The 14,974-nt window shown below is 46.7% G+C and overlaps 1 protein-coding gene across 1 annotated transcript in view; it reads right to left on the bottom strand.

The window, feature by feature from the left end:
• Nucleotides 1-213: 213 nt before the first annotated feature.
• Nucleotides 214-14,974, bottom strand: part of LOC135532698 (tyrosine-protein kinase CSK-like) — a gene marked incomplete at its 3' end in the record, with an annotated part of 37,589 nt that continues 22,828 nt past the window's right edge. Inside the window, exons 2-4 of the mRNA XM_064960167.1 lie at nucleotides 2,002-2,129; nucleotides 1,321-1,437; nucleotides 214-326 (exon numbers count right to left, since the gene is read on the bottom strand). Coding sequence (XP_064816239.1) covers nucleotides 214-326; nucleotides 1,321-1,437; nucleotides 2,002-2,016 — 245 coding nt within the window. The remainder of the gene's footprint in view (nucleotides 327-1,320; nucleotides 1,438-2,001; nucleotides 2,130-14,974) is intronic.

Below are 14,974 nucleotides of genomic sequence, written 5' to 3'. Positions count from 1 at the left end.
TGGTTTAACCAGGCTATGGAGACTGTACTGTACTTCCCCTGACACAGACTGGTCTAACCAGGCTATGGAGACTGTACTTCCCCTTACTCAGACTGGTCTAACCAGGCTATGGAGACTGTACTTCCCCTGACTCAGACTGGTTTAACCAGGCTATGGAGAGTGTACTTCCCATGTCTCAGACTGGTTTAACCAGGCTATGGAGACTGTACTTACGGCATTAGACTCAGCTTGCCCCCTTGCTTCACCCCTTCTCTCTTCTGGACGTAGTTCGCTGGGATGGTGCCTTCTCGACCTGCTGTGTTCTTGGCTTTGTACCAGTTGGGGTCCTGAGACAAAACATGTCACCGTTACTCTGATTAGAAGATCAGGGTTGACTGAGTAAATAACGTAGAGATGGACAACATGACTGAAACCTGCTGAGGACTCGGTCCTACATGATGTGTTCTGTCACCTGGGGCTGCTTGGCAAATACCCAGAAAACACAAAAGGACAGTGATTTACAGCTCACCTCCTCAGACCATCATAGATGTGACCCCTTTCCTAGAGGATGCTGGCTGCTTCCATCTGATTGGATGGCTTATGGTCAACAATTGATTTTTAAAGTCAGATAAATGGAATGAATGTATTTTATTCTCCCTCTGACTTGCCTCATTAGATATAAAAAGGTTCAATAAAAAATAAAAAACATGTTTTAAAATGGTCCTGGTTCAGCCCGCCATGGAAAGGGTGTACGATGAATTCTCATTTCCTAGACTTCCCGGCCCAATGGCCTAGCAGGCATCTCTATGGTCATGCTTTGTCTTGTAACCCAATGAGATATGTAACCCTAGACTGTGAATGTTATCGTTAAAAATGTCAGTATTGTCTTGTAATTAAGATTTGTATTTAAAAAAAAAAAAAAAAGATTTAAGTCTTACATTTGATTTCGTTTTTACGATGATATTAAATAACACTTGTGTTTTTTTGCATTTTGCTTATCATGACCATTTGTTGATAATAGTGATCTGAATTAATTTCAGAATTTATTAACTGACTTGACTAGTTAAATAAAAAAGGTAACATAATAAAATATAGATTGTTAAATATTATTTAGTACTACGCCCTCCTTTAAAAATAAAACTTTGTCTAAACTATTTTTTAATTTTTTATTATTCTTTAGAATTTCAAGAAACACGACAAAAATGTGAAAGATTAAGCCAATGTTTTTCCTTAAAATGATAAACCATTTGGGTCTGTTTCTCTAGTTTTCTTGCCAGAGACAATGGCAGCTGTGGTGAAAGACAACCTGCTTCCTAAACACGGAGAGTTTAGGTACTTTACCTTAGTGACAACGATGATGGTCAAGACATCTCCTTTGTTAAAGGGCAAGTCCTGCTCCGTGGTGCCCTTGAAGTTGTACTTGGCCATACACTCTGTGCCCCGTGGCCATGACGGGGTCTGAGGGACAGGAGCGAGTGAGGAAAAGGTTATCACAAAAAAGCAAAAGTGGAATTGATTTATTTTATTTATTTATTCAACCCTTGCAATAAACCAGCTCAATGACAATGGGTGGTGTAGTACAAGTGGTTCTGAAACGTCTCCTCGGGGACCACCAGATGTTTCATGTACCTCAACTACTCCGGGGGCCAGCACACCCGATTCAACTACTCCGGGGGCCAGCACACCCGATTCAACTACTCCGGGGGCCAGCACACCCGATTCAACTACTCCGGGGGCCAGCACACCCGATTCAACTACTCCGGGGGCCAGCACACCCGATTCAACTATTCCGGGGGCCAGCACACCCGATTCAACTACTCCGGGGGCCAGCACACCCGATTCAACTACTCCGGGGGCCAGCACACCCGATTCAACTTGTCGACTGATCATCAAACTCCCTGAATAGGTGAATCAGGTGAGCTGGTTCAGGGCTACAACTAAAATCAAATGACATGTTGTATATAGTGAAGAGTTTTCTCTTTTAACATGAAGCCATCTTCGTCTGTGATCTCCGGGTCTCACCTGGGATTCAGACATGCTGAACAAGGCAGTGGGGTCTCCTGACGCAGGCCTCACACACCAGACGTTACCATAGCACACTCACACACACACTCACTCACACACACACACACACACACACACACACACACCTGTGGAGACAAGAAGTGACCGTTACATACAATACAGTAGACAACCACCACCTAAACTCAACATTCAAAATGGGCAGTGACCAGACCCATCTGAAAGTAAAACATGTGAACAGGGAGGACTATAAATAACAGTTGGCTGTAGAAAGCAGAAGTGAGTAGGTCTTTTGATAATTCTTTTTTTTTTTCCATCTCACTTTCGAAACCATGGGTTAGCAAGTTTCCATTACGATCCACCGGTGTGATGGGGGGGGGGGGGGCTGATCTTTGGTTCAAATCAATAATAACCATACTCCCGAGTTATCGGCAACATTTTAGTTCGGCCCAGCCCACAATCTAATACGGTAGACAGAACTGCAGATAAATGCTGCGTATGTAGAAGACGATTTATGGTCATTCCTGGAATCTGCATTGGCCGTACAATAGTTAGATGTGATGCGGCCTCCGCAGAAGTCAAGGCGTCCCTGCTTCTTCTTGCGCTCTGCAGAGCTGTTGTGAAGGTTGTCAAAAGTAGTGAGTTTATACAGGACGTACCCCCCCCCCCCCCCCAATCATGTCAATGCAGAGCCCTCCACATTGCTACAGAATTTGGGAGGCACACGGCAATGCGATACGGAGCTTGATTTGACCTCTGCAAGCCTCTAGAGGTACCGCAATTGCGTCACACGCACGGAGCCTCTGGGCCAGAGCTTAAAGATGAAAAAAGAGATTCTCACTAGTAAAAATGACCAGAACGAGGGCCATTCAAATAGATTCTTCACAGGAATATGTGGTAAACATAGAGAAAGACAGAGATGTCATCTTATATGTCCCATTATGGCGTCTATGAGCGCACGGGCAGCGTCACTGAGGGCTCCACGGTGATTTACTGCCATCTACATCACTGTTATGGAATATTTGCTTTCAACTATAATTCATTGGTTTCTGATGACCCGGACAGAGTCATGTGAAACCCTCATTCACCCATAGGAAGGCCCACCCAGTTGACTATTTGAAAATGGTGAAACCCTCATTCACCCATAGGAAGGCACACCCAGTTGACTTTTTTTTATGGTGAAGCCCTCAATGGCAATGTCCATGCCAAAACAGTTTATATCCACCTAGAGTCCTCTATCCAACTCTATGGTGGCAAATTCCCACTTGGTTTCAAACACAGTACTCAGCTTAAAACTAGCCTGGTCCCAGATCTGTATAAACAGCTCAATGACCATAATAGTTGGCAAGAAAATACAAAACAGATCTGGAACCAGGCTAGTTAAAAGCAACTATGAACCAAAAACTAAAAATATAGTTTCATTCCATATGGAGAAGACATCTGGATTCCTTTTCTCACCAAAACAGAGTTGCTACTTTCAGCCCCAGTGAATCTACTGTAGGGTTAATATGGTTCTCCTCAACACTGGAATGGAAACCAGTGGACGGACCATTAAAGGATTCTTCTCATTCTTCATTTTCTAGGTTGGCAGACACTAACCATAGGGAGTGAAGCATTTTTTAAAGCATATTTTATTCTAACAAAATCGGACACAGTAAATGACATATGGATGTATTGACATAGTATTTATACACAAAACAGAGCAGCATGTAGAAGCATAGATGATGACATTAACAGAACAGACAAATCCATTATAGTAATTCTGTTTCTATGCACACTGGGGGGGGGGGGGGGGATGCACAGCCCATGAGTGATGTCATCATCCCGGGACAAACCACTTCCCAGCCAGGGTCGGTTGCCATGGATGAGTCCTGGGCCGTGTTCATTAGGGACCAAATGAAAAGAAACGACTGAAAAACAGGGAGAGACTACTTGGACCTATTCCAATGTGAAATACACATTTTCCCTATTCCACTGTTTTATAAAAGGTTTTCTGTTGCCCTAATGAACAGGACCCTGGCTGCTGAGTAACAACGTGAGATCATTTCCTCCTAGAGACATATCACAGAGTGAACCCATTACAGCTAGAGAGGACTGCCAATGGTGGACTTCCTGTACGACAGAGAGCCAAGACTGATTAATCCACACTAGGGTAGGTTCACTAAAAAAACACGCTTAGAGAGAGAGAGACAGAGAGAGAGAAAGAGAGAGAGAGACAGACAGAGAGAAAAAGAGCGAGAGAGAAAGAGCGAGAGAGAGAGAGCGAGAGAGAGAGAGAGAGCGAGAGAGAGAGAGAAAATAAAGAGCGAGAGAGAGAGCAAGAGAGAGGGACAGAAAGAGAGAAAGAGAGAGAGAAAAGAGAGAGCGAGAGAGAAAGAGCGAGAGAGAGAGAGAAATTAAAGAGCGAGAGAGAGAGAGCGAGACTAACACACTGAATCCTCAGGACCAGAACATCTAATCAATCAGAATAAAACCAAATTACAACAGTCAAAACAAAACTACATTGCTTATTGGGAAACACAAACACACAGCAAAATGCAGTGCTATCTGGCCCTAAATGGACAGTACACCGTGGCAAACTATTAGACCATGGTTACTGATCAAACCTTAGAAAAACCTTGACAATGTACAGGCTCAGTGAGCACAGCCTTGCCATTGAGAAGGATAGACACAGGAAAACCTGGCTCCCTGTAGAGGAAAGGCTGTGCAACCACTGCCCAACAGCAGAACCTGGCTCCCTGTAGAGGAAAGGCTGTCCAACCACTGCCCAACAGCAGAACCTGGCTCCCTGTAGAGGAAAGGCTGTGTAACCACTGCACCACAGCAGAACCTGGCTCCCTGTAGAGGAAAGGCTGTGGAACCACTGCACCACAGCAGAACCTGGCTCCCTGTAGAGGAAAGGCTGTGCAACCACTGCACCACAGCAGAACCTGGCTCCCTGTAGAGGAAAGGCTGTGCAACCACTGCACCACAGCAGAACCTGGCTCCCTGTAGAGGAAAGGCTGTGCAACCACAGCACCACAGCAGAACCTGGCTCCCTGTAGAGGAAAGGCTGTGCAACCACTGCACCACAGCAGAACCTGGCTCCCTGTAGAGGAAAGGCTGTGCAACCACTGCACCACAGCAGAACCTGGCTCCCTGTAGAGGAAAGGCTGTGGAACCACTGCACCACAGCAGAACCTGGCTCCCTGTAGAGGAAAGGCTGTGGAACCACTGCACCACAGCAGAACCTGGCTCCCTGTAGAGGAAAGGCTGTGCAACCACTGCACCACAGCAGAACCTGGCTCCCTGTAGAGGAAAGGCTGTGCAACCACTGCACCACAGCAGAACCTGGCTCCCTGTAGAGGAAAGGCTGTGCAACCACTGCACCACAGCAGAACCTGGCTCCCTGTAGAGGAAAGGCTGTGTAACCACTGCACCACAGCAGAACCTGGCTCCCTGTAGAGGAAAGGCTGTGGAACCACTGCACCACAGCAGAACCTGGCTCCCTGTAGAGGAAAGGCTGTGCAACCACTGCCCAACAGCAGAACCTGGCTCCTGTAGAGGAAAGGCTGTGCAACCACTGCACCACAGCAGAACCTGGCTCCCTGTAGAGGAAAGGCTGTGCAACCACTGCACCACAGCAGAACCTGGCTCCCTGTAGAGGAAAGGCTGTGTAACCACTGCCCAACAGCAGAACCTGGCTCCCTGTAGAGGAAAGGCTGTGCAACCACTGCACCACAGAGGAACCTGGCTCCCTGTAGAGGAAAGGCTGTGCAACCACTGCACCACAGCAGAACCTGGCTCCCTGTAGAGGAAAGGCTGTGCAACCACTGCCCAACAGCAGAACCTGGCTCCCTGTAGAGGAAAGGCTGTGCAACCACTGCCCAACAGCAGAACCTGGCTCCCTGTAGAGGAAAGGCTGTGCAACCACTGTACAACAGCAGAACCTGGCTCCCTGTAGAGGAAAGGCTGTGCAACCACTGTACAACAGCAGAACCTGGCTCCCTGTAGAGGAAAGGCTGTGCAACCACTGCCCAACAGCAGAACCTGGCTCCCTGTAGAGGAAAGGCTGTGCAACCACTGCACCACAGCAGAACCTGGCTCCCTGTAGAGGAAAGGCTGTGCAACCACTGCACCACAGCAGAACCTGGCTCCCTGTAGAGGAAAGGCTGTGTAACCACTGCACCACAGCAGAACCTGGCTCCCTGTAGAGGAAAGGCTGTGGAACCACTGCACCACAGCAGAACCTGGCTCCCTGTAGAGGAAAGGCTGTGCAACCACTGCCCAACAGCAGAACCTGGCTCCCTGTAGAGGAAAGGCTGTGCAACCACTGCACCACAGCAGAACCTGGCTCCCTGTAGAGGAAAGGCTGTGCAACCACTGCACCACAGCAGAACCTGGCTCCCTGTAGAGGAAAGGCTGTGTAACCACTGCACCACAGAGGAACCTGGCTCCCTGTAGAGGAAAGGCTGTGCAACCACTGCACCACAGCAGAACCTGGCTCCCTGTAGAGGAAAGGCTGTGCAACCACTGCCCAACAGCAGAACCTGGCTCCCTGTAGAGGAAAGGCTGTGCAACCACTGCCCAACAGCAGAACCTGGCTCCCTGTAGAGGAAAGGCTGTGCAACCACTGTACAACAGCAGAACCTGGCTCCCTGTAGAGGAAAGGCTGTGCAACCACTGTACAACAGCAGAACCTGGCTCCCTGTAGAGGAAAGGCTGTGCAACCACTGCCCAACAGCAGAACCTGAGACGGAGCTGCATTTCCTGACAAAATGTAAAAAGTGAAACAATTAGAGTGTAATTTCCCCAAATTTTAAACCGTGATTCAAGGTTTCAATTCAAAAGACCCGTCCTGTTGGGGGAGGATGCAGAGTGCCGTGGGTTGGCAGCGCACTACATTGCTTCCTGCCATAAGATGAGGGACAGTGTCTGACAGACCAATCAACCTGCACATGTCCTCTACTGTATGCTTATTGTTATTGTTGAATGTGTGGTTATTTTGACCCTTTGGTTATTGTTGTCCCGTTGACAATGTTGATTCTTATTATCTTCATATTGTAAATATCCAAAGTGTACATTGTTACATCATGCCAATAAAGCAAATTGAAGAAAGAAAGAAAGCTTCTCCATTCTGTGGGGAAAAATCAATGGGTATGTACATAGTCAATACATAGTCAATGGTAGGCTTCGAGGGGACTCCTACGGTAGGTACACCTATAGCTCATCTCTTGGCAGTAGTACTGTAGACTACTTTATCACGGACCTCAACACAGTCTCTCTCAGAACGTACACCCGTCAGACCACAGCAAAATCACAGTCTACTTGGACAGAGCAACACTCAACCATGCCAAATGCTCTATATATATATATATGGAAAGTAGTGTGGAAACCTACCAAAAAACAATTAGGCAACAAATTCAATCCCTTCTAGACAACTTCCTGGACAAAATGTTTCACTGTAATAGTGAAGGTGTAAACTTGGCAGTAGAAAATCTAAACAGTATATTTGACCTCTCAGCTTCTCCATCAAATCTAAAAAATGTAAGCAGACAACCTAAGAAAAAAAAAAGCAACAACAAATGTTTTGATGAAGAACGTAAAAACCCAAAAAAGACCCAGCGAACCTGAGTTTACACCTTCACAAGGATGAATCACTAAAACAATACAGAAATAAAACTACAGAAAAAGAAGGAACAGCACGTCACAAATCAGCTCAATGTAATTGAATAATCCATAGAATCTAACCACTTCTGGGAAAATTGGAAAATGGAAAATGCTAAAAAAAAAACATCACGAAGAATTAGTGGGGCAAAAAAATATTTAGTCAGCCACCAATTGTGCAAGTTCTCCCACTTAAAAAGATGAGGCCTCTAATTTTCATCATAGGTACACTTCAACTATGACAGACAAAAAAAAAAAAAATAATAATAATCCAGAAAATCACATTGTAGGATTTTTTATGAATTTGCAAATGATGGTGAAAAATAAGTATTTGGTCACCTACAAACAAGCAAGACTTAGTGGCTCTCACAGACATATAACTTCTTATTTAAGAGGCTCCTCTGTCCCCCACTCGTTACCTGTATTAATGGCACCTGTTTGAACTTGTTATCAGTATAAAAGACACCTGTCCACAACCTCAAACAGTCACACTCCAAACTCCACTATGGCCAAGACCAAAGAGCTGTCAAAGGACACCAGAAACAAAGCAATATATATATATCTGCACTCGGCTGGGAAGACTGAATCTGCAATAGATAAGCAGCTTGGTTTGAAGAAATCAACTGTGGGAGCAATTATTAGGAAATGGAAGACATACAAGACCACTGAATCTCGCTCGATCCGGGGCTCCACGCAATATCTCACCCTGTGGGGTCAAAATGATCACAAGAACGGTGAGCAAAAATCCCAGAACCACACGGGGGACCTAGTGAATGACCTGCAGAGAGCTGGGACCAAAGTAACAAAGCCTACCATCAGTAACACACTACGCCACCAGGGACTCAAATCCTGCAGTGCCAGACGTGTCCCCCTGCTTAAGCCAGTACATGTCCAGGCCCGTCTGAAGTTTGCTAGAGAGCATTTGGATGATCCAGAAGAAGATTGGGAGAATGTCATATGGTCAGATGAAACCAAAGTAGAACTTTTTGGTAAAAACTCAACTCGTCGTGTTTGGAGGACAAAGAATGCTGAGTTGCATCCAAAGAACACCATTCCTACTGTGAAGCATGGGGGTGGAAACATCATGCTTTGGGGCTGTTTTTCTGCAAAGGGACCAGGACAACTGATCCGTGTAAAGGAAAGAATGAATGGGGCCATGTATCGTGAGATTTTGAGTGAAAACCTCCTTCCATCAGCAAGGGCATTGAAGATGAAACGTGGCTAGGTCTTTCAGCCATGACAATGATCCCAAACACACCGCCCGGGCAACAAAGGAGTGGCTTCGTAAGAAGCATTTCAAGGTCCTGGAGTGGCCTCGCCAGTCTTCAGATCTCAACCCCATAGAAAATCTTTGGAGGGAGTTGAAAGTCCATGTTGCCCAGCAACAGCCCCAAAACATCACTGCTCTAGAGGAGATCTGCATGGGGGAATGGGCCAAAATACCAGCAACAGTGTGTGAAAACCTTGTGAAGACTTACAGAAAACGTTTGACCTCTGTCATTGCCAACAAAGGGTATATAACAAAGTATTGAGATAAACTTTTGTTACTGACCAAATACTTATTTTCCACCTAATTTGAAAATAAATTCATAAAAAAATCCTACAATGTGATTTTCTGGAATTTTTTTTTCATTTTGTCTGTCATAGTTGAAGTGTATCTATGATGAAAATTACAGTCCTCTCTCATCTTTTTAAGTGGGAGAACTTGCACAATTGGTGGCTGACTAAATACTTTTTTGCCCCACTGTATCTATCCAAAATGGAGATGTATGGGTAAACCACTTCTCCAATCTTTTTGGGTCTATAACAAAGAACAAACAGCAAACACATATACATGATCAAATACAAATTGTAGAATCAACTATTAAAGACTACAAGAAACCACTGGATTCTCCAATTACATTGAATGACCTACAGGACAAAATACAAACCCTCCAACCCAAAAAGGCCTGTGGGGTTGATGGTATCCTAAATGAAATGATAAATTATGCAGACAACAAATTCAAATTGGCTATACTTAAACTCTTTAACATCATCCTTAGCTCTGGCATTTCCCCAATATTTGCCACCAAGGACTGATCACCCCAATCCACAAAAGTGGAAACAAATTCGACCCCAATAACTACTGGGGGATATGCGTCAAAATTAAGGAAATATTTGACTATGTACAGACTCAGTGAGCATAGCCTTGCTATTCTTTAGGCAGACCTGGCTCTCAAGAGAAGAGCCACTGCCCACAAAATGAGGTGGAAACTGAGCTGCACTTCCTAACCTCCTGCCCAATTTATGACCATATTAGAGAGACATATTTCCCTCCCATATCTACTGGGTGAAATTCCACGGTGTGACATCACAGCAGCAAGATGTGTGACCTGTTGCCACAAAGAAAAGGGCAACCAGTGAAGAACAAACACCATTGTAAATACAACCCATATTTTACGTTTATTTATTTTCCCTTTTGTACTTTTGAAATGTCTTTATTCACTTGGAACTTCTGTGAGTGTAATGTTCACTGTCATTTTCTCTTGCTGCTGGCTGCACAGCAGAGTGACTGGTAGTTGCAGGAGGACCTGCGACACTTCCCCTTGAAAAACACCTATCCATGGTTACTACGCTACAGACATTCATTTAAAAAAAACGCAAGTCAGGTCAACACAGCTACGGTGTGTGTAGAGCAGCAGGAGAAGTCAGGTCAACACAGCTACGGTGTGCACGGAGCAGGAGAAGTCAGGTCAACACAGCTACGGTGTGTGGGGAGCAGCAGGAGAAGTCAGGTCAACACAGCTACGGTGTGCACGGAGCAGGAGAAGTCAGGTCAACACAGCTACGGTGTGTGTAGAGCAGCAGGAGAAGTCAGGTCAACACAGCTACGGTGTGCACGGAGCAGGAGAAGTCAGCTCAACACAGCTACGGTGTGTGGGGAGCAGCAGGAGAAGTCAGGTCAACACAGCTACGGTGTGCACGGAGCAGGAGAAGTCAGCTCAACACAGCTACGGTGTGTGCGGAGCAGCAGGAGAAGTCAGGACAACACAGCTACGGTGTGTGTGGAGCAGCAGGAGAAGTCAGGACAACACAGCTACGGTGTGTGTGGAGCAGCAGAAGAAGTCAGGACAACACAGCTACGGTGTGTGTGGAGCAGCAGGAGAAGTCAGGACAACACAGCTACGGTGTGTGTGGAGCAGCAGGAGAAGTCAGGACAACACAGCTACGGTGTGTGTAGAGCAGCAGGAGAAGTCAGGTCAACACAGCTACGGTGTGTGCGGAGCAGCAGGAGAAGTCAGGTCAACACAGCTACGGTGTGTGTGGAGCAGCAGGAGAAGTCAGGTCAACACAGCTACGGTGTGCACGGAGCAGGAGAAGTCAGGACAACACAGCTACGGTGTGTGCGGAGCAGCAGGAGAAGTCAGGTCAACACAGCTACGGTGTGTGGGGAGCTGTAGGAGAAGTCAGGTCAACACAGCTACGGTGTGTGGGGAGCTGTAGGAGAAGTCAGGTCAACACAGCTACGGTGTGTGGGGAGCTGTAGGAGAAGTCAGGTCAACACAGCTACGGTGTGTGGGGAGCAGCAGGAGAAGTCAGGTCAACACAGCTACGGTGTGTGTGCGGAGCAGCAGGAGAAGTCAGGTCAACACAGCTACGGTGTGTGCGTAGAGCAGCAGGAGAAGTCAGGTCAACACAGCTACGGTGTGCGTAGAGCAGCAGGAGAAGTCAGCTCAACACAGCTACGGTGTGTGGGGAGCTGTAGGAGAAGTCAGGTCAACACAGCTACGGTGTGTGGGGAGCTGTAGGAGAAGTCAGGTCAACACAGCTGCGGTGTGTGTAGAGCAGCAGGAGAAGTCAGGTCAATACAGCTACGGTGTGTGTAGAGCAGCAGGACAGTCAGAAGACTTGAAGGCTCCCAGTCATATAATGTATGACCTCCTGTGACACATTGGGCAAGACAGTCCAGTTCCACATGGTGTTGTAATGATGAGGAGTAATACCACATACTGATGCCCTTTATCGGGTCATACGTCAAGCACACACTTCCTACAGATGCAGAAATAGATTAGCTGACGTGTCAAAATTACACGAACCATGAAACATCCCTGACCAGCCGTTCAAGACTTTTGAAAACGGAAGAACGACAGAAGAAACCCAAATCAAACTGATGCTTTTGAGATATCAATTTGATTTACTGTGTTTACATATTGATCTGTATGACAATACAGCTGGGTTTGTTATATTGATAGCAACAGGAGAGGGTCTGGGCAAAGCCCCCCCCCCCCCCGTGACGTCACTGTGTAAGGAATGGAACGACATGGACCACATCATACTTTTCATGTCTCTCTACCAGAAATAGCTCCACGTAAATTTGCGTTCACACTGCATTTAGCCCTGCCGGGTGAAGAACATGCAGTATGACAAACCCCTTGGATAGGCCCAACATCATAGTGTAGGGAAACCCCTTGGATAGGCCCAACATCATAGTGTAGAGAAACCCCTTGGATAGGCCCAACATCATAGTGTAGAGAAACCCCTTGGATAGGCCCAACATCATAGTGTAGAGAAACCCCTTGGATAGGCCCAACATCATAGTGTAGAGAAACCCCTTGGATAGGCCCAACATCATAGTGTAGAGAAACCCCTTGGATAGGCCCAACATCATAGTGTAGGGAAACCCTTGGATAGGCCCAACATCATAGTGTAGAGAAACCCCTTGGATAGGCCCAACATCATAGTGTAGGGAAACCCCTTGGATAGGCCCAACATCATAGTGTAGGGAAACCCTTGGATAGGCCCAACATCATAGTGTAGAGAAACCCCTTGGATAGGCCCAACATCATAGTGTAGGGAAACCCCTTGGATAGGCCCAACATCATAGTGTAGGGAAACCCCTTGGATAGGCCCAACATCATAGTGTAGGGAAACCCCTTGGATAGGCCCAACATCATAGTGTAGGGAAACCCCTTGGATAGGCCCAACATCATAGTGTAGAGAAACCCCTTGGATAGGCCCAACATCATAGTGTAGGGAAACCCCTTGGATAGGCCCAACATCATAGTGTAGAGAAACCCCTTGGATAGGCCCAACATCATAGTGTAGGGAAACCCCTTGGATAGGCCCAACATCATAGTGTAGAGAAACCCCTTGGATAGGCCCAACATCATAGTGTAGAGAAACCCCTTGGATAGGCCCAACATCATAGTGTAGAGAAACCCCTTGGATAGGCCCAACATCATAGTGTAGAGAAACCCCTTGGATAGGCCCAACATCATAGTGTAGAGAAACCCCTTGGATAGGCCCAACATCATAGTGTAGGGAAACCCCTTGGATAGGCCCAACATCATAGTGTAGGGAAACCCCTTGGATAGGCCCAACATCATAGTGTAGGGAAACCCCTTGGATAGGCCCAACATCATAGTGTAGAGAAACCCCTTGGATAGGCCCAACATCATAGTGTAGGGAAACCCCTTGGATAGGCCCAACATCATAGTGTAGGGAAACCCCTTGGATAGGCCCAACATCATAGTGTAGAGAAACCCCTTGGATAGGCCCAACATCATAGTGTAGGGAAACCCCTTGGATAGGCCCAACATCATAGTGTAGGGAAACCCCTTGGATAGGCCCAACATCATAGTGTAGGGAAACCCCTTGGATAGGCCCAACATCATAGTGTAGGGAAACCCCTTGGATAGGCCCAACATCATAGTGTAGAGAAACCCCTTGGATAGGCCCAACATCATAGTGTAGAGAAACCCTAACCCCTTGGATAGGCCCAACATCATAGTGTAGAGAAACACCTTGGATAGGCCCAACATCATAGTGTAGGGAAACCCCTTGGATAGGCCCAACATCATAGTGTAGGGAAACACCTTGGATAGGCCCAACATCATAGTGTAGGGAAACCCCTTGGATAGGCCCAACATCATAGTGTAGGGAAACCCCTTGGATAGGCCCAACATCATAGTGTAGGGAAACCCCTTGGATAGGCCCAACATCATAGTGTAGGGAAACCCCTTGGATAGGCCCAACATCATAGTGTAGGGAAACCCCTTGGATAGGCCCAACATCATAGTGTAGGGAAACCCCTTGGATAGGCCCAACATCATAGTGTAGGGAAACCCTAACCCCTTGGATAGGCCCAACATCATAGTGTAGGGAACCCTTGGATAGGCCCAACATCATAGTGTAGGGAAACCCCTTGGATAGGCCCAACATCATAGTGTAGGGAAACCCCTTGGATAGGCCCAACATCATAGTGTAGGGAAACCCCTTGGATAGGCCCAACATCATAGTGTAGAGAAACACCTTGGATAGGCCCAACATCATAGTGTAGAGAAACACCTTGGATAGGCCCAACATCATAGTGTAGAGAAACACCTTGGATAGGCCCAACATCATAGTGTAGAGAAACCCCTTGGATAGGCCCAACATCATAGTGTAGAGAAACCCTAACCCCTTGGATAGGCCCAACATCATAGTGTAGGGAAACCCCTTGGATAGGCCCAACATCATAGTGTAGAGAAACCCCTTGGATAGGCCCAACATCATAGTGTAGAGAAACCCCTTGGATAGGCCCAACATCATAGTGTAGAGAAACACCTTGGATAGGCCCAACATCATAGTGTAGAGAAACCCTAACCCCTTGGATAGGCCCAACATCATAGTGTAGGGAAACCCTAAACCCCTTGGATAGGCCCAACATCATAGTGTAGGGAAACCCCTTGGATAGGCCCAACATCATAGTGTAGAGAAACCCTAACCCCTTGGATAGGCCCAACATCATAGTGTAGGGAAACCCCTTGGATAGGCCCAACATCATAGTGTAGAGAAACCCCTTGGATAGGCCCAACATCATAGTGTAGGGAAACCCCTTGGATAGGCCCAACATCATAGTGTAGGGAAACCCTAACCCCTTGGATAGGCCCAACATCATAGTGTAGAGAAACACCTTGGATAGGCCCAACATCATAGTGTAGAGAAACACCTTGGATAGGCCCAACATCATAGTGTAGAGAAACCCTAACCCCTTGGATAGGCCCAACATCATAGTGTAGAGAAACCCCTTGGATAGGCCCAACATCATAGTGTAGGGAAACACCTTGGATAGGCCCAACATCATAGTGTAGAGAAACACCTTGGATAGGCCCAACATCATAGTGTAGGGAAACCCCTTGGATAGGCCCAACATCATAGTGTAGGGAAACCCCTTGGATAGGCCCAACATCATAGTGTAGAGAAACCCCTTGGATAGGCCCAACATCATAGTGTAGGGAAACCCCTTGGATAGGCCCAACATCATAGTGTAGGGAAACCCCTTGGATAGGCCCAACATCATAGTGTA

Source organism: Oncorhynchus masou, unplaced genomic scaffold (assembly GCF_036934945.1).
Source record: "Oncorhynchus masou masou isolate Uvic2021 unplaced genomic scaffold, UVic_Omas_1.1 unplaced_scaffold_1990, whole genome shotgun sequence".
NCBI lineage: Eukaryota > Metazoa > Chordata > Actinopteri > Salmoniformes > Salmonidae > Oncorhynchus > Oncorhynchus masou.
The sequence above is the reverse complement of the archived record's forward strand: the minus strand, read 5'-3'. Positions and strand labels throughout refer to the sequence as shown.